We start from the raw sequence: 23961 nt of genomic DNA, 5'->3' as shown, positions 1-23961 counted from the left end.
TTGAAGTAAAACGATTATCGTAATACGTAGTCGCATTTCAACGAAAAAGAAATAGTTTTAACGATAATCGTTTTACAGAATAGGGCCCCTGATCATTAAAAGGGTTTGGTCGGATTGACTTGTTTTTAGTCTCTCTGGATTCTTCATTCAAAAATACTTATTATCATGTATAGAATGTATAGAATAGGTCAGAAAAAAAAATAATTCAATTTTATTAACCTAAACCTCCCAGTTCGACTTAAAAGATTGCAATATTTATAAAAATTTTAAGGTGAGTTATGTTGTTCAAACAAAGATAGGTATTTCTAAAAATTTTAGCCTATTTCAGACCGAGAATCTCGTTCATGACGCTTCTTATTAGGTTAAGCAAATCTTAATCCCTTTTAATTACCTCTTTCTCAGTAATTACTTCTCACTGTAAGAAATAACACCCACTAATGATTTTTATTCTTACGAAGAAAAAGAAAAAACATACAAATTAAACCTAATTCTTCTTCTTCCTTTTTTTCTCGGCGCTGTTATGATCTCGATGTCGAGGGGATCATAACCTTCCCACGTTACTGCTTCACACTAGTGATCCGCCTGTGGGGTTCGCCGGGTTGACCTCAGAAATCGGCGGCAAGCCTCCCGGTTTTGTATTGTTCCGTTTCTGAGGCCAATTGAATGCTGGTGTTTTTGCATTTGCTTGTACCAGGAGTTTTTAGGCCTACCTTTCTTTTTATTTCTTTTTATTTTACAAATTAAACCTAATGTCTAGTAAATTTTTAACTTTTTTTATTATTTAATTTTTATTTACATCAATTTCCAACTATAGTAAATTGTATTCCGTATTCAGCAAAAAAAATAATAGAAAAACAAAAAAAAAAAAAGTTGTAGTAGTAATTTCCAACAAAATACATATGAGTTCACAATAATATATATATTATTTAATAATAAAAAAAAAGAATTACAAATATATATTAAAGTTTAAATAGATAAATTTGAAGAAAGCCTTTTTTTCAAAAAAAATAGGTTTTCCTTGAGTAACAGAAAAAATTCTTCATTGATTGCAGGTCATAAATTTATTGGTGCTCTTATTTTATAAAGTTTATTTTTTATTATTAATTCGTCTTCTTTTTTTTTTTTTTTTTGTTGTTTGTTGTCCTTTTAGATGTTACTCTTTTCGGTTCTTTTCTCGATTCTTTCTATTTCTCTCTTTATTATTCTTTTTATTTAACTATAAACTATATAATGCATTACAAACTAGGTAATAAGAATACAAACTTAGAACAAAAAAGAGGAGAAAGATACAACTAAATGGAGAATTAGGGGGCGGGGAGGAGTGTTTCTTCTGTTTTTTGTTTGTTTTTATTTTGTTTTTTCTTCTTGAAGGAGACACACGTGGCAGACCAATATATTTCTCCAGTTTTGGCGGTTTTCATTTGCGTTGTATTATTTTAGAATTTATTCATCAAAAAAATGATGATTGATTATAATGTGTGTAATGCTTTTGTTTTGTTTTTTGATTTTGGAATTTTTTGTTTTTATTATTTCTTTTAATTTATTAATTATTAAATGGAGATGGAGTAGCATTTAAACTACGGAGTCTTTGCGAATCCTGAAAAAAAAAACAAAATTAATAAACAAAATCAGGTTATTTTGAGTTTTCTAACATACCACATGTAATTTTCAGTCTGTGGAGCTCTCATGACGCCAACGCCGCCACCCAAACGACGATAATTCATGCAGCCACATAGGCGCCATTGGTTGGTCTCAGGATCATAAACCTCAATTGTTTTCAAATACGCTGACCCATCAAAGCCACCAACAGCGTATAGTTGTCCATTAACTACAGCTAGACCAACCTTTTAGAACAAACAAAATTATAAAAGTCTTCTTTTAGAACAAAAGATTTGTTAAACTTACTCCACTTCGTCTAGATGTCATAGCAACAATTGGACTCCAGGTATTTGTATGTGGATTATAGCGTTCGGCAGATGATAGTTCCATGCAATCATCGCGTCCGCCAACGGCATAAATGTAATTGTTGAATACAGCACAGCCTAAGTGTTTTCGCCGCGTTGACATTGGATTAACGGCACACCATTTATTTTGTCTAAATTTTATTAATCAAATTAATTTAAGCCTCTCATTATATTAATGTTTAAAAACAAACCTAGGATCATAACGTTCGACAGTGTTGAGTGGGCACTGTCCATCTGAGCCACCGATAGCATACAAATAGCCTCCAAGAACGGCTACAGCAACTCCGAGTCTTCGAGTTGTCATTGGAGCCACCTAAATAAAAAAAAAACCAATCCATTAACAATCAACTCAAAACATTCCAAAATCTTCTTCTCACCTTTGACCATTTATTTTCTTTGGGATCATATCTTTCAACATGGTTCAAACATTGCACCCCATCTTGTCCGCCAACGGCATACAGAAATCCATCAAGGACTGCCACACCCACACTTGTGCGGCATGATGTAGTCGGTGCTACATCGCAGGACCATTGGTTTGTCTGAGGATCATACCTCTCGATGCTGTTCAAATAGCTCTGGCCATCGTGACCACCAACAGCATAAAGTAAATCATTCAAAACTGCGACTCCAACGCCACAGCGACGCTTGCTCATGGGCGCCACCATCTTCCAGTCATTTGTCTGGGGATCGAAACGTTCCACCGATGCGATAGCATCGCCCGAACACCATCCACCCACGGCGAAGAGAACCTCACCGCGACGTGTTGGCTTTCGCGGACGAGTACGTGGACCCTGCATCAATGGACGTTCTTGTGGAAGCAATAAATAATTTTTGGCCTCATCGACCAAGTCTCGGCAGGCTTCATCGGATCGAACTAGCAGATCAGAGCCCACAGTGCCAACAAGGAATTTGGGACTTAATAGGGGCAATCGGACGTGTTGGAGGACCTGAGCTAAATGTTGTCTTCGATCGGCCACATTGTACTTCAACCAGGACATCACTGCATTGAAGACTTGCTCCTCGGATCGAACATTCAGCTCATCGCTGCAAATTATATCGACCAGCTGGCCGACGGGCAACAACAGGAACTCCTCACTCTCCATAACCTCTTGGAAGTTGTGCTGTGTGAATTTGTCAGCAATGCGTAGCAGTTCCCGGCACGAATGTGTATCGGCAAATGCTCGTATGCCCAAGCAATTTGTCGGATCCAATTGCCTTTTGAGAAACTCACAACAAATGTCCTGGATCTCGACGAGTTGCAAGAGACAAGCTGCTGGCAGCAGTGTTTGGACATTGGATTCCTCGACAATGATGTGTGCCGTATAACAAAAATCAATTAAAAGTTCCATGGCATTTTCATCGATGTCGCGTATAGTGACTTCGGTTTGTCGTGACTCCTCCAGCTCACCTGTAAACATGGCCCGGAAGTAGGGGCTGCATGCGGACAGGATCACTCGATGGGCAAAGATTTTGCGCCCGCCTACATTCAACACAACATCGCACAACTCACGGTGACGCCGTAGGAGATTCAACTCCGACAGTGTCACCTTGGGATGCTTCTCTGAGGTGTGCGATAGACGCGCCGGCGACGGCGGCCGATCCCCCAATAGTGGATCGCCCATTCTGTTTGCCGCCAAACGCAGCGGGGCAGAAGCCCAGCCCCACACAGCGTCTATCTGAAATTATAAAAAAACGTTGAGATTAAATTTAAATTTTTTGCTTGAGGTTAAATCCATAATGAAGAGTTTCAAATGAAAAGTAACTTTTTGATAATAAAAGTAAGTATTTTGGAGAAGAGATCTTTAAATTCATAAGGATAATTAAAAATATATTTTCAAGATATTTCAATTAAATTAGTTAAGAAACAAGCGATATAAGTGCAGTCGATCGTATCAATGGAGGAAAATTTGAACTTTTAGCCATGGACTGGACAAAATTTATATTTTATTCCACTCTTAGCAAATTATAATTATTTAAATAGGGGCCAAGGATTTGTTATAGGAAAAAGAGTTTTTTCTTTGAAAGTCTCATAGCTGAGGCCCTAGCAAGTAAGTTGATACAATCGAGTGTGCTCGATACAATCTAGTATCGGCAGCATTTAATTTGGTTTAATGGAGAACGCTCGATTGTACCAATATACTTAAAAGCGAATAATTCGAAAACTGTATTCTATACCTGTCTTGAAAAAACTCAAAATATAGAAAAATAACTAAGTGATTATGAAATACATATTTAATATTGGAAAAGGCTATTTACAATCAACTGCCAAATGAAAATTTAGAGCAATACTTCACCCATCCTATCAAAATACTGGATACTGAAAATTAAAGGAGCATGCAAAATTCGTAAACTCAATAATTCAGACGATGTAGCTATCATAAGCGATAATCAGGCACATGAACTCGCTTATCTGAATTTTAACGTCAGAGTAACTCTTATCTGGGTCTTACATATGGGTAATTCCATGGAAGGGTTTCTGCCGACTTAACTTACTAAAAAGTCAAACAAAAAACAACCATAACCCTTCCATAGAATTACCGATTATGTCACATTGGCATTAAATTTAGTAAGCGAGCCAGGAAAGGATCAGCCTTTTATGACTAACTTGAAAAAAACACTCCTCTAGAAGTTATGAAATCAAATTATTTTATATATTCTTAGTTGAACTAAATAAAATAGCATTAGCAATTGTGTATAAATTCTATCGAAAAGAAAAAGCCCACTTTCTATAAAACCCAAACAAAATAATGTGTAGAGCTTGGCAAAACAATGCCTGTGTAAAAGGACATCCCTCATAACAAATTTTGAAGGAGTAATAGTAACTGTCGTGAGTGAAAAATTCATAGACTCAATGAACAATACAAGTTTTGTGAGTTTGATATCAACTATTTTCACTTTAAAAGGCTATAACGAAGATAAAAATAGAACTCGTCTCCAAGCATAATTCCAGCAATTGAAAAGCTAAAGGGTCGTTGGAGTTATGACTTTAGGAAATTTTCTAGCCATTTGTTTTAGCTAAACGAGAGGATATAATGAAAGAAGACAATGAACTGACGCGAAGAGTTGGACTGGGAAAGAAACTTTCACAATACTGTATGTACTGTGCATAAATCAATAATTAAAGACGAGAAACGGTCTCGCCACCACATTCCTACCTGATAAGAGGAATGAGAAAAATGGAAAACATCATTTTGGAATCATTGCTCAGATTGAGGGCAATTGTATGGGTTTCAGTTTTTTTTTAGAAATTGAATATGGTTTGCTGGAGTTCAAGCTGGCTGGAAGAGAATTTTGAGTGCGACCTTGAGGTACCTAACTCAGCTCTGATGCTATTAAGCAAGTAAAAGATAGAATCTCATTCTCTGTTTTCATGCCCGTGCGTTTAAATAGTTTGCAAGATTCGAACGCTTAAGTGAAATGCGGTTTTGCATGGAAATTACCCTCTTCAAAGCTTTGTCAATTCTACACCAGAGACTTTTTAACCTGGAATTATTAATGTTAGCTTTATCAATGCTCAAAAGACAGGACAAAAAAAAACAAATTAAATGACATTTCTTTTTAGAAGTAAAGGTTTCCATGGGAACAGTTAGGAAAGTAATTCCCTCATAGTCATTTTTTTATTACTCAAAGTGAGCTAATTATCAAAATAAAGGTAAGCCCTGCCAACTCAAAAAGTAGTGTATTAAAGGAATATTCCGATATTCAAAAGGGACAAAAACTAGGCCAGTAAAAAACATCAGTTTAACTCTAATCAACTCTAATAAAAAAAAACGGTACCTTTAAACAAAGGATTAACTCCATGTTTTTGTGTTTTTTGTCATTACACCAGACAATACCTCCTATCTTCTCAACGTCCAAACAGCGATATGCATCTTTCTTGCAAATCAGACACTAATTACTTCTTAATTAACTTAAAACAACAACCCATTTTTCCCAAAATAACACGAACAAAAAAAAAAGTGTATGTAGGTTAACATTTTTTTACTTGCGATATAGGTACTATAGGGCAAGTTTAGGATTCGTAAAAAAAATCGAACTCGAGATAACAATTTTACATGACATTACGATGATGGAGAATGCCAAAAAAGTGGGTCCGGCAATTCTGTCTGTCTGTCTGTCTGTCTGTCTGTCTGTCTGTCTGTCCGTCTGTCTCTATCTGGAGCTGCAGCCTAAACGAGTGAAGTGATTTTCTTCAAACTTGGTAGTTAGCAGTTTTTGGTGATTCCCTAGAGGGGAAATTGAAATTTTTTTTTTATGACCAAAACTAACGGTACCTGCCATATAACGGAAATAGAAAAGTTAATTTTTTTCAAAAACGGCTCTAACGATTTTGATTAAAATTTTTGTGTGTAATACTACACATAAGGGCCAACTTTTTAAATAAAAAAAATATTTTTTGTACCGTTATTAACGGTACCTGTCATAGAACGGTTTTTTTCGTTTCTGAATATCTCGTACAAAATTAACCCGATTTAAATGAAAATTTTTATACAAAAGTGTGTTAGTTAAGATAATATTAAAATTTTAGAAAATTTTCAAAAAACGCATTTTTGGTTTTTTAAAAAATATTTCAAAATTTTTTTTTGAAAAATCAATTTTTTGAAAACGGATCAATGAAAAATTTTGAAATTTAGTTTTTATGTGTAAATTAATTATTTCTTCAAAATGGCATACCAACTTTTTTTTTGAAAAATGTTAAAAAAATTTTATATATAAAAAATTATTTTTTTAAAAAACGGCTCCTACAATTTTCAAAATTTTTTTTCTAAAAATACCTTTTTATACGAGAAATAAAATGGCATATTTGTTTTTTTTTTTAAGATATTTTAAAACGGAGTTTTATTAATTATAAAAACAGATTTAATTTTTTTATACTACTTATGAAATTTCTTCAAAATATCGAATTTTAAATTTCTTGAATAAAAAGCTTTAACATTATAGTTACTTTAAGCATAAGAGCAAGTACGTGCGACCCCAGTCGTGCAATTTATTACATCTAGATACCTGCGTAGGTAGTACATAGATCCAAATAACAATCAAAATGTCCTTGAATGCTTTTCTCTCGTCGTAGTATAATTGATATGGCAAAGATATATGTAGGTACACAAACGAAAAACAAAACAACGCAGAAATTATAAAAGACAAATTATGCTTTTGTGTACGCATGGCTCAGAAAAAAAAAACACACAAAAAAAAAATAACAATCCTTAAAGATAGGTCAATAACTCAAACAAAAAATGAAAGAAAAAAAAAATAAATAAATTTTGAAACAAAAACCTTGAGGATAACCTATCTACTTTACCTTCCAGCCTACAACCTACAAAACTTGGTGGCTCTGTACACCATTCATTTAACACTCATTTTCAATGTAAACAAAGGTCAAACTGATGAATTTATCAAAAAAAGTTGTTACAAGCAAAAGTGGAGAGTATCCATGACAGAAAAGGAAGGTATTGTACCTAACAATTTACGTTGTTTGTTTTGTGTAACAACACTTTTTGATGACCATTTGTTTAGAGGCTTAAATACGCGATGGTAAATTAACAACAACAAAAAACGCCTTCCGCCCGAACACCTGTCTCTCATAATCAACTTGCAACGGATGTGTGTGGTGCGCCCACAATACACAATTTTGTTCCCTCAATTATTCATCATTATGTGTAGCAACTACTGCAGGGCCGCCGCTACCATATGTGCGAAATGTGCGGCGCACAAAGGCGCCAACCGTTTAGGGGCGGAAAATTAAGAGATCGATTTAACTCAATTTATAGAGCACGCTCCAAGTCTACGGAAAAAAAACAATTGTTTTCTTTAAAATAATTTAACGTGTTAACATTTTCATCACTACGTAGTGCTCACACACAATCTACTAAAAATCTGTATATTTTGTTCAACATTGCTTATTTTATTGATGAAAAAGAACAGCAAAAATACACAGTTGAGAAAATCACCGACAAAGGCCCAGATAAAAGGAAAAAAAAAAAGTTTTGTGTCTCTAAGTAAAGTATTCACCAAGCGCTCATAGCTTTATGAGCGCTCATACCGGCTCTAAAACATAGCTTAAATTTAGTAGTTCATGATGCTGCAAATATTTCGCACGAAACTATAAATTTTCTTAATGTCATTCAAGAAATGTATGTGTTCTTTTCGGCTTCCACAAAGAGATGATCCATAATCTTACAACATGTGCCAGATATTAAATTGAAAGCTTTAAGCGCTACGCAATGGTCTACAAAAATAGATGCAGGCCACCCATTACGGTACAATCTCGAAAAAATATTTGATGCTTTTTGGAAATCTCGGAGAGTAATTCTTCGGAATAGGATTCCACAACATCACATAAGGCTCATTCGCTTGCATTAAACATTCAAACCTATAAATTTATTTGCTCGGTAGTAATTTGGTTTGATATTTTGAACAACATAAATGCTTTGAGCAAAATGATGCAAAATCCAACAATCAATACTCAAATGTGTGTTAATCTTTTAGATAAATTAATAATTAATTAATAAATAAAAAATTATTTAGGGTCCACTATGTGCCAACAAAGATTCACTAATTTAGAATCTAAGAACGGTTCGATTCCAAGCAAATCATAGAAGACTTTGTTTCTATTAAAGTGAGAAGGGTTCAATTCTACTAGCATAGCATAAAATAATGCGAATGCATTATATGTTTATTTATTTATTATTATTTCATCAAACAGATATGCATTTTATACATATTTAATTAAAATTACTAGATAAATTAGTTACCACTCAGGTTACTTAAAATAAATAATAGCTGTTTTTTAAATATATTTCTATTGTAAGCTAAAGAAATCGACATCGTTAGAAATAGCATTAGTTCTCGTAAACATCTAGTAAAAGGCTCATTTTGGATATAATTAAATCTATGGAAAGGTTAAAAGAATAAGCATCTGGATCGAAGATACCTTGAAGAAGCATAAATCTTTATCAATGATACCAAATAAGGACAGTTTATATTTTTATTTAATATGTCCCTTACAAAAATAACACAAAAAAAATTACGACAAACCGGAAGCTTTATTAGGCCAATAAGTTGACAACGAGTTTCATACAAGGGCATTCGAATGTTCCAATGTAAACGATACATCACAAGTCTTGTAAAACGTTTTTGTATATATGTTCAAGCCTTTCTGAGGCATTTTTATAAAATGGGCTCCAAATAACAGAGCAGTATTCTAAAACGAATCGAACAAAGGAATTGAAAAGGGATTTGAGGGTATACGAATCGGTGAACTCTTTGGTGTTCCTCGATATGAAACCTAACATTCCCTTTAGCTACAATGTAGTCAATGTGAAGGTCAAAGCTTAGTTTTTGATCAAATACCTATGACCCCGAGATCCTTCTTTTCAGTGATTCTGATCAGAGGTGTATTACCAATTTTATACTCATAAAACAGGGGACTGGGAACGATAATAAGACATAACTTGGCACTTAGACACATTGAGAAAAAGTTGTTTGTTTTTTACACCACGCATCAAGATCTTCTTGAAGAAGTATACAATCGGAATACGACTTTATTTGACAGTAGATTTTTAAGTCGTTGGCAAATAAAAGTTTTTTTAGAGAGAGGGAATATCATTAATAAGAATTAAAAATAGTAAAGGACCTAGGTGGCTTCCTTGAGGGACGCCGGAAGAAACATTGATAGGATGGGAATTTACATTATTTAAATGGACGTATTGGATACGATCACATAAATACGATTGTAACCATTTAAGAATGTTGGAATGAAAACCAAAATTATTTAATAATGTATGAACATTTCTGTAATAATTATTATTAATATTTTTTGCAATATTCAATATAAAATCTATATTTATTAACACATTAGCTATAATACATATACAGGGTGTCCCAAAAGTAATGGATCAAACGAAATATGCTGATAGGCCACCTTTAGGGCTCTCAGAATTTGGTAACTTGTTCACCCCAAATCCTTACGGTTTTCGATTTAATGCAATTTTTGTGAAATTTTGAAAAATCCCGACTTTGCAACAGTATTTTGCTTCCTCCGCTCATAATTGATTTTTGTTTTTCACAATTCTTTCACTAAAACATTGCCTAATAATAAGAAATAATTAATTAATCAAAATATTTTTCATTTCATACGCCATTTTGCTGCAAATTAATTTACAGTTCCATGTTTTATAAAAACTCAATTTCTTTCTTTTATTTCAGAGCAACACCCTGAAAAAAATTTGTATGGTGTGGCACTGGTTTATTATTTTGAAAACTTGCCGTGTTATTGCAGTTTTCAAAAATGTATACAAATTTCCAAAGTTGAAATTAGAAAGAAAGATATTACAATTTGAATGCAAAAAAACAGACGTTTTCAGAGCAAAATAACAAACAAAAATCGAGGCTTTTGTTCAAAAAGAAATAAACAGTCGAGAAAATGTGTTTATTTTTCTTTGTTATTTTTCTGTGAAAAGCCCTGTTTTGTTGCTTTTAAATTGTAATATCTTCAGTTCTAACTTCAACTTTGGAAACTTTTATACATTTTTGAAAACTGCAACAACACAACAAGTTTTCAAAATAATAAATCAGTGCCACATCATACGAATTTTTTTCAGGGTGTTGCTCTGAAATAAAAGAAAGAAATTGAGTTTTTATAAAACATGGAACTGTTAATTAATTTGCAGCAAAATGGCATATGAAATGAAAAATATTTTGATTAATTAATTATTTCTTATTATTAGGCAATGTTTTAGTGAAAGAATTGTGAAAAACAAAAATCAATTATGAGCGGAGGAAGCAAAATACTGTTGCAAAGTCGGGATTTTTCGAAATTTCACAAAAACTGCATTAAATCGAAAACCGTAAGGATTTGGGATGAACAAGTTACCAAATTCTGAGAGCCCTAAAGTTGACCTAGCAGCATATTTCGTTTGATCCATTACTTTTGGGACACCCTGTAGAATTTATTTTTATGTTATTAATTTATTTCAAATAAATGTAAATTAATTTTGTAAAAAAGAATAATGCATTATTGCTTATTTTGTTGGTTTTGATTCTTAAAAAAGATAAAATTGGGATTGGGTTTGAAAAAGATTAAGTTGTAATTGGATTTGATATTCCCTCATAAAACGTAGGGCGGCATTTTGGGCTCTGGCACGCGGGCGCCAAAACAACCCAGTGGCGGCCCTGCAAATACTAGCAAACGTGATTAAAAGACACTCATTGGTTTGGTTGAAGGATGACGAGGGGAGGAGGTAGAACTTCCCTGTGGGTCTTATTTCTTTCATGGTTTACCAACTTTTCAATTAATTTCTTTGCCAGAAAGAAAAGAAAGACGACTCAACTTTTTCTCTCTCCAAGTTTGCACCACGACCTTTGTTCTTCTTCTTCTCCACTCATCGTATACTGGAGTTGATGATGAATGGAGAATTCAGAAAAGATCTTGGGAGAAAAAAAGACATACAATAAATCAATCCAAAAACCCTCAAAGTTATATTTTTGTCGTATCTACAAATTCCATTCCCAGAATTATTATTGCCCAATATTTTCTTACCTAAAAATAGTATAAATGCTTTGGAGAGGAGTGGAGACGGGGATCGAAATGTAAATGGAAGAAAAATAGAAACAACATGACACACAAAAAAAAACACGGGGTGTTACGCCCGAAATTCAAGGGACTTTTGCTGTGTGAAAAGGGGGTCGGGGGCGGAAGGGCGCACGTAGTCAGTCAGTATAGATGAAAGAATTACACACACACACACACACAAAGCCAGCTGCTTTTCAATGCAAAATTTTCACAATTCCCATCGACATTTTCACTTGAAATAATTAAAATTCACTAAAATACACATTAAATTAAACAAATTATGAAATTTTTTAAACAAACCTTTGTGGTTCTTTTATCCACGGAGGAGCCAAAACACGAAAACCAATTGCAGTGAATTTTCAACAGCGTCGACAAACACTCCACTTTCTTAAAACGGCGGCATTTATTTGCATTCTTTTTTGTCAAATTCCTTTTTAATAATATGGAATTTATCGATTTGAAATGTATTTCATCTATTTGCTGATATTTTTCACACGAATTTTTTCAAAAAAAAATAAAATTTTCTCACGAAAAAATTAGAAAATGAAAATTTTCTCTCGTTCTCGTCTCACTCGCCTTCGTTGTCGATTTTATATTTTTTTTTTCTCTCTCTTGTTGTTGACTTTTTGTGTGCTGATGGTTGGTAGATATGGCTGGCTACTTTTGTGCTGGTTTTTTGTGGAAAGTTTTTCTATTTTTTCTACAATGAATAAAAATGGTTGCTCGAGTTTTTTGGTGGGGGAATGTTGGTAGAAGTGTTTGTCATTTTGGGTAAAGGGGTGTGTTCAAATGGTAGGGAATTTATTTTTTATATATGAATTGTTTTAAGGTCGTGTTTATACCAAGACTCTACTCAAGTGAAAGTGATTAATTTGAACATTGACTTAATATATATGGACTGCTAGAAGCATATTCAGGTTGGTTCCACTTGTTTCTTCGCGATACTAGCGCCCTAAAAAAAAGCGGAGAATAAGTGCAACATTTTTGATGAAGTGCGAAAGGAACAAATATAGAAAAACAGAGAAAGCACTACCTTTTAACGACAGATGTCATTCACTAAAAGTTTCCTCTTTTCGCCGTCTAAGGTTATACCGCTAGTAGAGCTAGAAAGATGTGGAATCATTTTTTTTTTTAATTTTTGTATGGAAAAGTCAAACGACTAGCAGTCCATATATAATAGGTCAATGAATTTGAAACATACAAATGTTGTGTGAATTGAGGCCTGGCTACACAATAGGTGTGTTTTTTATTACCACCGGTCTTAACTGGACAAAAAAAACGCAGTCGGGACTAAGCAATTTACATGTTAAATGCAACAACACTTTAGCCCCTTGGGCTTAGTTGCTTAGCACGGAGAATTCTCTGGGCTTAACTTTTTCAACAGATTTAAATCTGTGCTACCAAATTAACTTGTTCGTAAATTGTTTAGAATTTGTTTAAAAACATCAAAACTGATGTTTGGAATGACAATTATTATTTTAAATATTTATTTAATGATTAGTTAAACTATTTTTTTTCAAAAACACACAAGAAAACCCAAAAGCGAAAAAAATGATAACTTTATATTTTTTTGTGTCAGCTGATTTCGGAACATTTAGTATGCAGTGCTGCCAATTTTTCTCGCTAAGCCCCGAGGCGTTTTTTTTAACCAGTTAAGCCCGGTGGTAATAAAAAAAACACCTAGTGTTGTGCCCAATCACGTTCCAAATCACGTAGCCCCCGCATGTGATTTTTCAATCGATTGAAAAATCACCGTGTAGCCCGGCACTTGGTTATCATTAGCTGTGTTTTGTTTTCCTCGTGATCCGGATCAGATCATTGTTTTTATTAGCTTTACAACAAAAGAAGGATTTTGTTTTGTTATTGTAGCTGCGTTCCTTTGGAAATATTTATCTACTTTTTAGTACTTAAAGCTGCTTTGAACTACTTTTTCAGTATCGCAAATAAATCAATGATCTGATCCGGATCACGAGGAAAATAAAACACAGCTATTTTCATTGAACCAAAAATTATTTCCAATTTTGAAAGGTAGATTGCTTTTGTACATCGGTAGGGAGAATTTGAAGCGAAACGAAATTTTCCATGCACAAAATAGTCAGCTATGTGCCTGGCTACACAGTGATTTTTCAATCGATTGAAAAATCACATGCGGTGGCTACACACTGTTGTGCCCAATCACGTTCCACTTTTACATTTTTCTAGGAACAAATGTCAAAAAGAGGAAAAATTTAGCAATGGATCTGTACTGCCCTCAGAAAATTCAGTTCCCTTCATGAGCATCTTCCCCCCTCACTCATCATCCCTCTTGCCTACAACCCGACAAACAATTTTGGTTCTATAAAGCTTTACAAATGCAATTGTTGCTTCTGTAAAGCAACAATTGACGCGCAACCCTATGTAGTTCATCTATCTTCCGATACTCCTATAGTCACATGAGTAATCTGCGGTGTCACTTCTATTTGTAATTATTCAATGCTTCGAACATTATTTGTCCACGCAAGATTAAGTGGAGACTTTTTCTTTACAGCGGCTTCAAATATTTATATTTTGCGCGTGAACTGCGTACTGCTTGGAAAAATATTCAAGACAAAATTTGTCCCGAGAAAAAATTTGTTTGAAGCCTTAACTCAAAAGTGAAAAGGTATACAAAAGTAAAAATTTTCAAACGCATTTTTGTATAGTTTTTCGGCCCTCAAAATTAAAACAAATGATGCAGAAAGCTTATTTTTTGGTCTAATAAACAATTTTTATACTCTTTTTCACAAAACAATTGCGCTAGCCAGAAAAAAAAAGTGAAAAAGTACAAAAGTGAAAATATTTTATGTGAACTTTTGATCATATGATTGAAATTTAAATTTTTTAGGTTTTATTTGGGCTTTAATGATCTTTATTTTTGGATGCAATTAATGAAACACTAATTCATCTTTTTGTTACCCTACGTTTCGCCGGTTTCTTTCCAGCTTCCTCAGGGGATTTTTTATTTGATTTTAGTGGTGAAAAATTAAATTTTAGTACATTTTTATTATTGTTGTTTGAATTTAAAATTTTTAAATAAATAATTTAATAAATGAACATGAAAAACTAAACAAAAACACTACAACAAAAACTTAGAGCTATTATCACAATTTCTTATCACAGACTTTAATTTATGGCAACACTATATGTGTATATATAGTATATATATAGTGTTGCCATAAATTAAAGTCTGTGATAAGAAATTGTGATAATAGCTCTAAGTTTTTGTTGTAGTGTTTTTGTTTAGTTTTTCATGTTCATTTATTAAATTATTTATTTAAAAATTTTAAATTCAAACAACAATAATAAAAATGTACTAAAATTTAATTTTTCACCACTAAAATCAAATAAAAAATCCCCTGAGGAAGCTGGAAAGAAACCGGCGAAACGTAGGGTAACAAAAAGATGAATTAGTGTTTCATTAATTGCATCCAAAAATAAAGATCATTAAAGCCCAAATAAAACCTAAGAAAATATTTTTTTTCTGGCTAGCGCAATTGTTTTGTGAAAAAGAGCATACAAATTGTTTTTTTAGGCCAAAAAATAAGCTTTATGCAACATTTGTTTTAATTTTCCAGCCCGTAAAACTATACAAAAACGCGTTTGAAAATTTTCACTTTTTGAGCCAATGTAGTTAAGGCTTTAAGCCTTGAGAAATAAAATTTTTCCCGATCGTTAGGCCAAAATCGACTCGTGAAAAGTCGGCATTATAGCGGAATGGTCCTATATAGGTAAATGAAACTGTCATTCAGTCGTTTGTTTTTAAAATTTAATTTATCGTGGCTTTTAGCTAACACGTCTAGAGATAAAAATTGTGGAGATAAAATTTACTTTAGGCTTGAAAGTAAACATTTAAAATATTTTGGATCAAAAAATTTTTATTCAACTTTTAATTTTTTTTTGAAACACATCAACTCCGTCACATCCCTGTTTACTCGTCTAGTTTTCTTTCCTTTTTTTTCTTCCAACAAAAAAATTTGTTATTTCATTTTTCCTCACAGCTGAGAGCCAACGTTTCACTTGACACTTTTTGTGGTTGACAAAAGCTAAAAAAGCGAGTCAACCACTTTTCGAAGACGAGAGTACGAGAGACAACAATAAAAAAGATGACAAAATTTGTCTAGACGTTTCATATATTTGGCGTATATTTTTTTTTTCATCCGTAAACAAGATTGCGACAAAAAACGTTCATCATTTTTCTTGGTTGATTTTCACCCACAAAAGGAAATAATAAACAACAAAAATTACTTTTTAACCTTTTAACAAAAAATAAAAGTTGCATTAAAAAACTTTTTGTTAAAAAATGCAAAGTGTTATCAATACCGTCAAAGGTACGGCCTTAGGAGTCGCTGAATATTTAACTCCAGTTCTCAAGGTAAAAAAACTACTTTTCTATTTCTTTTGTGAATGTGAAAGTTCTCCCACATTCTCTTGTCACAAAAAAAGACGAAAATTCCAATTTGAAACTCTGGCCAATGAACGAAGAAAAAAGATGATTCATTCATTCAATTGTTTGTTGTTTTGTTATTTTGTATAGGAAAGCAAATTTAGGGAAACAGGAGTTTTGACTCCAGAAGAATTTGTTGCCGCTGGCGAGCATTTAGTGCACCACTGTCCTACGTGGCAATGGGCAGCCGGAGATGAGTCCAAAGCAAAGCCTTATCTGCCCAAAGGTGAGTTTGATCATCTGCCAACAAATTGGACATTATTCTTTTAGAAATGCGATTGCACTTTTTTGTTTTGTATTTATTTTGAATTGCAGATAAGCAATTCTTAATAACTCGCAATGTTGCTTGTTCGCGACGTTGCAAGCAAATGGAATATGTGGGCGAGGAGATTGTGGTTGAGAATGAGGGTGGCGATGGTTGGGTGGAGACACATCAGCTGAATGAGGATGGAGTCGCCGAGTTGGATGAGAAAGTGTGCGAGATGACATTGAGTGGAAGGGATGACGACGATGAAGATGTTCAAGATATGGACGAGCACATCAATCAGCAGCAGAATGAGGATGATGACGACGATGATGATGAGGCTATTGATATGGAAGAGTTTGAAGAGAATGGAATGTTGGAGTTAGTTGATCCAGTAAGTATTTAGTTTTTTTTATGGGGATGACGAATGAGTCAGAGCACCTCATCTCCAAGCGCACAGCAATTAGTTTGATCTCGAACGATGATAATAGTCTATTGAATAGACCTTTTTGGATGGAACAAATTCGTTCAAGACTTTTTATTGGCGATTATGATTCCTTGGCATACAAGAATACTCTAGCCAAAAGTGCTACTAAATCCGTTGGTGCATTTCTGAGAAAACGGCAACACTGGTCGGTTTTCAGTTTTTTTGATTTAACTCGAAAACCAAGCTTGACTTTGAAATGGTTCAAAGACACTTTTCATAGCAAATTAAATTTTCTGTCAAGTTAAGATGGTTAAAAAATTTTTAAAATTATTTTTGACTAAAATTCTAACCTAAAATCAAAGAAAAAAAAGTTAAAAAATTGACAATTTTATTTTTTTTTACTAAATCAAGGGGCATTTTGTGTATGTAGCCGGGACGTCCAAACTTTGTACTAATGAAATAAAGTAGAGGTAAAATCCTTTGATAATATGCAATTTTTAATTTTTTTTCTCAAGAAACAACTTAAATGTACCTATTCAAAAATTAGCACTTTTTCTAAATTTTTGACTTTTTTAGTTAAAAGCAAGTTTTTAAAACTCCATAAAATCGTATTAATTGGTAACTTTTAGACTTTTAAAGTAAGCATACTTCGAGGGATTGATTTAATATAAACTAAATATGACAAACAAAAAAATTTATTTGCATCCTTATGGCCTTTTGTGCAATTTTGTGTATGTGCATTTTTATAAATTCGGGTCGAATGGATGGGCAGAGAGCCATTAGCTTTGGTCTATTGCATAGAAGAACATTTAATACCAACATTTTTACTGTTTTCAATGGCCTGAAAAACAATTCTTGTAAAATCCGCGACCAACGAAAAGTTTCTCTTGAAAAACGAAAAAAATACTCTAATGAGTTTGAAACAAAATAGCTCAGGCAAATTAGTAAATCAAATTGCACTTTTCGCGGGACAAATTTTTTTCATAAAACGTGTTTAGGTGAATGTCCTTATCGTAAAATTGAATTTTTTGGGATGATAAGATATCGGGAACAGCCGCCATCTTGGAAAAGAGGTCGGTGCCGTTTTTATTTTATAACTCCATTTTTACTCATTTAAACCAAAAATGTCCGAGGATAAACTTATTATCAATTAAATTATCTAAAAAATGATATACAAATGAATTCCGTGAGTTAGTTAAATTCAATTTTATAGTCGGTCAAAGTCCGGGTTCTTCTCGCAAGGTTAAGACAATATGACATTTTTTCAAATAGCTGAAGAACTTTTGATTTGTTTGGGATTTTCTTAAAAAATGAATTATAGCACTTTTAATTATCTATGAAATGAGCCCTTTATCGTTACTGTAACCAACATAATGTATAAGTTATCTAACGTCGAAGTTCACATTCTACCAGTCAAAAGTGAGAAAATATCAAGTTTTCTTCTATTAGACCGAGCAAATTTTTGAAGTGGAGGTATAACCAAAATATAAGTAAACAGTTTTTTAACTATATTCGTCTAAATATTGAATTCAAAGTTTGAAATCTTTAATGTTAACCTTTATATGGTTTTCGAGGTTTTAAATGAAGTGAATTTTCCAATTAATGTGAATAAGCTAAAGTGACACTATTTAAAATTCTAAATATAAGAACTGATGCCCTGTCATTTTTCCTAAACATGAACACCTCAATCTCAGCATTACGATAAGTATAACTCAAGATATGAGGTGTGTAAGCCGTTATGTTTTCGAGACTATTGTGTTTAATTTTTGATTGTTTATTTGAACTATTGAAATTCCAAATATGTTCAGTTAAAAAATCGTATATCATGACTTCGACGTTTGGTTGCTTCTACAATGTGATGGTTACAAAAACAATAAAAGGTTCATTTCATAGATAATTAAAAGTGCTATATTTCATTCTTTTAGAAAATCCCAAACAAATCAAAAGTTCTTCAGATATTTTAAAAAATGTCATATTGTCTTAACCTTGAGAGAAGAACCCGGACTTTGACCGACTATAAAATTGAATTTAACTAACTCATGGAATTCATTTGTATATCATTTTTTAGATAATTTAATTGATAATAAGTCTATCCTCGGACATTTTTGGTTTAAATGAGTAAAAATGGAGTTATAAAATAAAAACGGCACCGACCTCTTTTCCAAGATGGCGACTGTTCACGATATCTTATCATCCCAAAAAATTCACTTTTACGATAAGGACATTCACCTAAACACGTTCCATGAAAAAAATTTGTCCCGCGAAAAGTGCAATTTGATTTACTAATTTGCCTGAGCTATTTTGTTTCAAACTCATTAGAGTATTTTTTTCGTTTTTCAAGAGAAACTTTTCGTTGGTCGCGGATTTTACAAGAATTGTTTTTCAGGCCATTGAAAACAGTAAAAGAGTTGGTATTAAATGTTCTTCTATGCAATAGACCAAAGCTAATGGCTCTCTGTCCATCCATTCGACCCGAATTTATAAAAATGCACATACACAAAATTGCACAAAAGGCCATAAGGATGCAAATAAATTTTTTTGTTTGTCATATTTAGTTTATATTAAATCAATCCCTCGAAGTATGCTTACTTTAAAAGTCTAAAAGTTACCAATTAATACGATTTTATGGAGTTTTAAAAACTTGCTTTTAACTAAAAAAGTCAAAAATTTAGAAAAAGTGTTATTTTTTGAATAGGTACATTTAAGTTGTTTCTTGAGAAAAAAAATTAAAAATTGCATATTATCAAAGGATTTTACCTCTACTTTATTTCATTAGTACAAAGTTTGGACGTCCCGGCTACATACACAAAATGCCCCTTGATTTAGTAAAAAAAAATAAAATTGTCAATTTTTTAACTTTTTTTTCTTTGATTTTAGGTTAGAATTTTAGTCAAAAATAATTTTAAAAATTTTGTAACCATCTTAACTTGACAGAAAATTTAATTTGCTATGAAAAGTGTCTTTGAACCATTTCAAAGTCAAGCTTGGTTTTCGAGTTAAATCAAAAAAACTGAAAACCGACCAGTGTTGCCGTTTTCTCAGAAATGCACCAACGGATTTAGTAGCACTTTTGGCTAGAGTATTCTTGTATGCCAAGGAATCATAATCGCCAATAAAAAGTCTTGAACGAATTTGTTCTATTTTTGCTCTGGAGCTCGGGTCTATTAAATAGACTATAAGGGCAATTCAATTTTTTTTCTAGCTGAGAGAGTCTATAAGTTAGCGCACAATAAGCGATAAGATTGTGTTTAGTCAACGAAAAAGACTGTATTTTTTCTTCTTCTTTCACAAATGAAATTACATTAAATTTATGAAGTATAATTGCTTCTCAATTGCGAGCAATTGTATTACGTTGCATCAAATTTTTGCACGTTTAAAATTAAATACAAATTATGGACATGAGTAAATGGCACGTACCTACTAGCTTTTATAGTTTCAATGAATAAATGAAATGGAGAGGAATGTGACATGCAGATTTATTATGTCCCGCTCTTAATATGACCGATTTAGTTTTTTTCAATCTTTGATTTATTGGTGCATTGTCCAGAATATTGTTCGTTGCGGTATTTGAAATTAGGCTTGATAGTAAGAAAACTAGCGGTTCAAGACTCAGCTTCAATACTTTCCAATTGGGTCAGTTGGAAACATCTTAGGTAATTCGTCAGAGCGGATTTAGTCCGATTACAAACGAATCGGCCAGTTAAGAACCCCTGCACACTACAGACTTTCTATCGGCCGATAGTTTAGTCGGGTTGGGCTCCTAGTGTGCGCACAGGCAGCCGACTAAATAGTTGGGTCGCTAGGAAATATTTTAGTTTGAAGGCAATTGTGTAACTTTTTTTTCGATCAAACAAACTTTTTGATCGGCCGATACTTAATCGTTGTAGTGTGCGCACTTTCATACATTTTGATACTGATTAGAGCCCCCGCACACTACAAACTTTATATCGGCCGATAGTTTAGTCGGGTTGGGCTCCTAGTGTGCGCACAGGCAGCCGACTAAATAGTTGGGTCGCTAGGAAATATTTTAGTTTGAAGGCAATTGTGTAACTTTTTTTTCGATCAAACAAACTTTTTGATCGGCCGATACTTAATCGGTGTAGTGTGCGCATTCTAATACATTTTCATACTGATTAAGAGACCGACTAAACTGTCGGCCGATAGAAAGTTTGTAGTGTGCGGGGGCTCTTATACATGTCGGATTAACACCTCGAAGCATATTTCGTATGAAATCGGAGAATTTCCGCTCCGACAGATTACTTTGCTAGGGCCGAGATTCGTAAATATGCATCATTTTAAACAGGTTTAAAATTTTAGTGCGTATTTTTGAGTATTTCCTAATTTTATAGCAAAATGCTTAACAGCAACAATATTAGCTGTGTTCCTTTGGTCTTAAGTATCTACTGCAAAGTACTTCTCGTTGTGTTCAACTCCATTTCTTCTATAGAAAAAATTACTTTGAATGGATTTAGAAGTACTAAAGAGTACTTTGCTGAGCCCAAAGGAACACAGCCATTATCAACACAAAGAATTATAAACACAACTTAAAAATTCATACTCTGAAAGTTGATATCAACATAAATTTTGTTTTTTTAAGAATAAAGAATAAAACATTTAGAAACAAGTGACAATAATGTTGTCCTAACCTAACCTAACCTCTTTCATTGTGGTGACGAAAATGTCTCTTGCATCTCCCAGGCACATTCTTTTGAAACCAAATCCAGGTTTCTGGGGGTTTCCAAACTTGGTGTAACGTCTTGAAGATATTTTGAAACTATACCACACCACTGATATTATAGAATAGATTTTTTTCTGTACAAGAAATATAGTGAGTGTTTAGGGCAAGTTTAGGGTTTTGTTAAAAAAAAAATTAAAATCGACATATCAATCAGACATTACGATGATAGAAAATGCCAAAATTGTGGGTCTCGGAATTCTATCTGTCAGTCGATATTTACCTAGAGCTAAAGCCTTAACCGTTTCAGAGATTTTCTTTTAACTTGATAGTTAACAGTTTTCCCCAATGGCGGATTGAAATTTCAAAAACCTGCTCTAACTAAAATTTTTGTGTATAATTTAGTAGGTGAAACCCTTTTTTTTTTAATAAAAACTATTTTTGAACCGTTATTAAGGGTACCTCCGATACAACCATATTTTTACATTACATTATATTACATATTAATCAAATCCGAAGATGAATCTTCGGACTAGACACACTTACAGCTTCGGAAACTTAGTCCATTTGGCTGATACAGCACAATACATTTATACAACAGAGAAAGACAATAGAAAGAACAACAGAAACACATATAACACATAACTACGTGGCACAGAGGGGGAGACATCGTTGACAATTGTCTCATGTTATCGCACAGGTGGCTTCAGTTAAGCTGGCGATTTAGAAAAAACTTCTGAGCCGACCGCTGGGTTCGAACCCACGGTGTCTGGCTCTGAAGTCATCTACCTATTCCTCTGTGCCATGGCCACCTGCACTATATTTTTGATTTCTGAATTTCTTCTAAACCACTAACCCGACTTCAACAGAAATTTATATTCGAGTTCGCAAGGTCAAGATTTACCAGATGGCGTAACACTTTCTTCAAAACTCGCCGCAAGAGAGCAGAAGTTTCGTCACAAAATTTATCTGTTTACATGTTTATGAATTTTTTTTATTTTACTTTTACCACAAGAAAAAATTCTACACAAATCGATTTTCCAAAAAATTAACTTATTTGTAATAAGTTAATAACAAGAAAAAAAATGTTTTCGGAATTTTTCAATAGTTCCTCATGGTTTCGGAGAGAAAAATATCTCAGAGCCAGAGCTCAAATTTAAAAAAAGAGTGGAACGAATGGAGTGAACGAATGGAGACTTGCCATAGTATCCTCCATTTGTACAACTACAATGGTATGAATCTTTTAAACACCCAAAACAAAATTTTGTCTTCAACCTTGGATTATAGCTTAGAACTCTGCCAACGACCGACCAAAATTTATAGTCGGTCAGGTTTAAAAAAAAACCACAATCATTGATATACTTACCTTTAACCTTTAATAGCGTAAATAGGTTAATGATGATGAAATGCATAATTTTTCAAAAGTTCATTGAAATTCTGGCTTATGCTGATGATATTGACAATCCTACGTGATATAGTAAAAGGAAAAGAAAATTATATGCTGTAATCATTCTCTTAAATAGAAGCACTTGTGAAATAGATTTGAAAGCAAGACAATTTCCAAGTAGGTACCTTTCTGATAGGAAATCTAGTCTCTCATAAGAGCGGTTCGGGTTTCTTTGAATTTGTTTCCTAACTGCCTAATGATTGTTAAAACATTTAAAAACAAATATTTTGCGATGGAGGAATAAATAGCTTTTCTAGTCCAGGGTTACGAACACTAATTCTTAGCCCTGGATCAGAAAGGCTATACTGCTTACTAGACTATTGTATCAAAAAATATTGTATTTTAAAACTTCAGCCCCTTTGTAGTTTTAAAGCTAAAAATAAAAGTGACTGATTAAAATGCTAAAGAATTGTTCTTATTATAGAGACTGCTGTTTTGGTTTAATTTTAGATTCAATAAACTATAAACTTTTTGTTCACTAACTAGGCTGTGGCTACAAGAAAACCCGAATCATCCAAAGCATCGACTTCGGATGGTCGTGATAGTGGTGATGGTGGTGACTCAGTTTTACACACAAGGACTTATGATTTGCACATTACTTATGACAAGTACTATCAGACACCACGTCTCTGGGTAGTTGGATATGATGAGGTAAGCTCTACAATCATGAATCATTTTTCATAATCCTTTTTTTATATATATTTTTTGAAAATAGAACCGCAAACCACTAACAGTTGAACAGATGTACGAAGATGTTAGCCAAGATCACGCCAAAAAGACTGTCACCATGGAAAGCCATCCACATTTGCCCGGTCCGAATATGGCTTCTGTACATCCTTGTCGTCATGCTGATATCATGAAGAAGATTATTCAAACTGTCGAAGAAGGCGGTGGTCAATTGGGGGTGCATCTTTATTTGATTATATTCCTTAAATTCGTTCAAACTGTCATACCAACTATTGAGTATGACTTTACACAGAATTTCACAATGTAAAATCGTAGAAAAAAAAACATTAGATGGCATGACTGAGTTGGATAAAGACGTATTTTGACAGAAGAGGGTTTCAATTTTTTATTTAGGATGGAAGTTCTTTAAAAAAAATATTCCCCAGGCACTTAGTGGTTGGGATAGGAGTCACTTTCATCACGATTGCTTGTGGGTATATCT

The 23961-nt window shown here is 33.3% G+C and overlaps 2 protein-coding genes across 2 annotated transcripts; one reads left to right on the top strand and one right to left on the bottom strand.

The window, feature by feature from the left end:
• Positions 1 to 1110: 1110 nt before the first annotated feature.
• On the bottom strand, positions 1111 to 12203 carry LOC129918499 (kelch-like protein diablo). Its single transcript, XM_055999089.1, has 6 exons — positions 11839 to 12203; positions 2342 to 3640; positions 2156 to 2277; positions 1906 to 2095; positions 1657 to 1844; positions 1111 to 1597 (listed from the first exon to the last, which is right to left on the bottom strand). The coding sequence occupies exons 2-6, from the start codon at positions 3584 to 3586 to the stop codon at positions 1573 to 1575; spliced, it is 1770 nt and encodes a 589-aa protein (XP_055855064.1). The 5' UTR covers positions 3587 to 3640; positions 11839 to 12203; the 3' UTR covers positions 1111 to 1572.
• A 3366-nt stretch (positions 12204 to 15569) lies between these two features.
• LOC129918501 (ubiquitin-like-conjugating enzyme ATG3) lies at positions 15570 to 23789 on the top strand. Its single transcript, XM_055999091.1, has 5 exons — positions 15570 to 15928; positions 16091 to 16226; positions 16316 to 16638; positions 23280 to 23444; positions 23509 to 23789. Exons 1-5 carry the CDS (start codon positions 15857 to 15859, stop codon positions 23785 to 23787), a joined length of 975 nt encoding a protein of 324 aa, XP_055855066.1. The 5' UTR covers positions 15570 to 15856; the 3' UTR covers positions 23788 to 23789.
• The last annotated feature ends 172 nt before the right edge of the window (positions 23790 to 23961 follow it).

This window comes from Episyrphus balteatus, chromosome 4 (genome assembly GCF_945859705.1).
Source record: "Episyrphus balteatus chromosome 4, idEpiBalt1.1, whole genome shotgun sequence".
NCBI classification, from domain to species: Eukaryota; Metazoa; Arthropoda; class Insecta; order Diptera; family Syrphidae; genus Episyrphus; species Episyrphus balteatus.
This window is presented reverse-complemented; position numbering and strand designations above follow the sequence as displayed.